Here is a 2,442-nt window from a genome sequence, read left to right on the forward strand (position 1 = left end):
TCGTTACCCTTAGCATTCTATGTCTAGAATGACTCTCGTAGATGCCAATGAACACGGATGTTCACAGAGATCTGGAGTAAGGGGTTAGGGTACATATTAGGAAGTTCTTTTACTGAACACCTAATCCCGCCCGCCTCGATAGCGGCCTCTACTAATGATTAGGGAAATCATCTATACTTGATATGTTGTCGATTATATGCATGCAATGCAACATCCAATAAATTAATCCTTCGTACTGTCAAATCTACTCCAGCAAGGACTATAATGAGAATGAATAAGCAAGGTGGGCCTGCTGGTGCTCGGGGTACTGGCAGTGCAGGGCCATTTACATTCATTGAGGCTTTGAACAAACTGGCTACACCAAAGGGGAGTGTAGGTCAGAGTGGTAAGGATCTCCCCTCTCTGGTTTTAAATGCATAGTATGGGATTTTGGAATGTTAGGGGTTTGAATGATATGAATAAACAGAAGATAGTTAAGTGGTTTATACAAAATAATGGTGTGGGCTTGTTTGGACTACTAGAAACTAAAATAAAACCTAGTATTTTGTTAAAGAGACCTACTACTTTATGTGATGGGTGGAGTATTTCAACTAGTTGTAGTTGGCATAAAAGGGGGAGGATTTGGGTTTTTTGGATACCTGAGTGCTTCTCTATTCAATTTCTTGATTATGGTGCTCAATATATTCATATGAGGGTGACTTCTTCCACTGATGGAAAGGAGTTTTTGTTGACTATGATTTATGCTCATAATGATGTTTCTGAGAGACAAGTGTTATGGAGTGTTTTCAAAAATGTTGCTGGGTCTTGTAGTCTTCCTTGGCTTTGGCTAGGGGATTTCAACACTATCTTGTCTCCAGTAGAAAGGTTAGGAGGTAACTCTACTGAAGTGGAGATGGAACAGTTTCAGGATTGTGTGTCCATTTGCTGCATGGAGGATGTCCAAGCTACTAGGGCTTTATTCACCTGGTCTAATAAATAGGACCCTGCGGATAGAGTCTATAGTAGACTTGATAGAGCTATGGGCAACTTAGAGTGGATTGAATAATTTGGGGATTATTGGGCTCACTTTCACCCACCTGGTCTATTTGATCATTCTCCTTGTACTCTATCTGATAGGAAGAGTGGGTTACAGGGTAAGAAGTGTTTCAAATACTTCAATATGTGGGGGCAATCTGAGATGTTTAAAGTGTCAGTTAATGATGTTTGGCAAAGGCAGATTAGGGGTACCAAGATGTTTCAAGTAATTAAAAAATTGAAGGCCCTCAAACCTGTACTTAAAAATCTTAACAAATCCTGCTTTTCAGATATTGAAAATAGTTATAACATTACAGTGGTACTGTTGGAACATATTCAAAAAGATATGGTTAATAATCCTGGTAATACAGATCTGATGCAGCAAGAGCATGATGTTGCACAAGAATTGAAAGAACTCCTTGTTGCAAGGGATAGTTTTTTTGGTTCAAAAGGCTAAAATCCAGTGGTCTTTGGAGGGAGATATTAACACTGCGTATTTTCATAACTCTATTAGGAAGAGAATGGTACAGAACAAGGTATTGAGTATTGAGGATCAGAATGGGATTGTCTGTACTCAGGGTGAACATATTCATCAGGATTTCCTGAGTTACTACATGGAGTTGTTGGGCTCTCAGATTTCAATTGTGCCTGTTATAGTTCAGGTGGTTAGAAGAGGGAAGTGTTGTACTGAGAGTCACTGGGAGGCACTAAATAGACCTGTTACTGCAGATGAGGTAAAGACGACTCTTTTTAGTATTCCCAAGGACAAATCCCCTGGGCCTGATGGATACACCAGTCAATTTTTCAGGGATTCATGGGATCTCACTGGTGGTGATATTACTGTTGCTGTTCTGAATTTTTTTGAGACTGGGCAGTTACTAAACCAGATGAATGCCACTCTAATTACTCTGACCCCTAAGGTGGATAGGCCTGTTAATGTGATACATTTCAGGCCTATAGCATGCTGTAATGTGATTTACAAGACAATTTCCAAAATATTGTGTTCAAGAGTAGCTGTGATTTTACCTGACATTATTAGCAATAACCAAGGAGCATTTGTTCAAGGAAGGAGTATATTGGAAAATATTTTCATTTGCCAAGACTTGGTTAGACTTTATAATAGGAGGAATGTCTCTCCAAGATGTATGCTCAAGTTGGATCTTCAGAAAGCTTACGATACTATTGAGTGGGGTTTCTTGGATCAAATGTTGAGTGCTCTGAATTTCCCTGAGAAGACTAGGAAGCTTATTATGACATGTGTAACTTCAACTAGTTTTTCTCTTAATCTCAATGTAGCTTTGTTTGGGTATTTTAAAGGTAAGAGGGTGTTAACGCAAGGGGATCCCATCTCTCCCTTGTTATTTACCATTTATATGGAGTACCTGACTAGAGTGTTGGATTATGCTACTTATAAATGGACTTTTAGGT

The 2,442-nt window shown here is 39.1% G+C and overlaps 1 protein-coding gene across 1 annotated transcript; it reads left to right on the forward strand.

Moving 5' to 3' along the window:
* Positions 1-264: 264 nt before the first annotated feature.
* On the forward strand, positions 265-1,471 carry LOC141601517 (uncharacterized). The gene is made up of 3 exons (XM_074421806.1): positions 265-405; positions 719-966; positions 1,117-1,471. Exons 1-3 carry the CDS (start codon positions 265-267, stop codon positions 1,469-1,471), a joined length of 744 nt encoding a protein of 247 aa, XP_074277907.1.
* The last annotated feature ends 971 nt before the right edge of the window (positions 1,472-2,442 follow it).

The sequence above is a fragment of the Silene latifolia genome, chromosome 9 (assembly GCF_048544455.1).
Source record: "Silene latifolia isolate original U9 population chromosome 9, ASM4854445v1, whole genome shotgun sequence".
In the NCBI taxonomy this organism is placed as follows: domain Eukaryota; kingdom Viridiplantae; phylum Streptophyta; class Magnoliopsida; order Caryophyllales; family Caryophyllaceae; genus Silene; species Silene latifolia.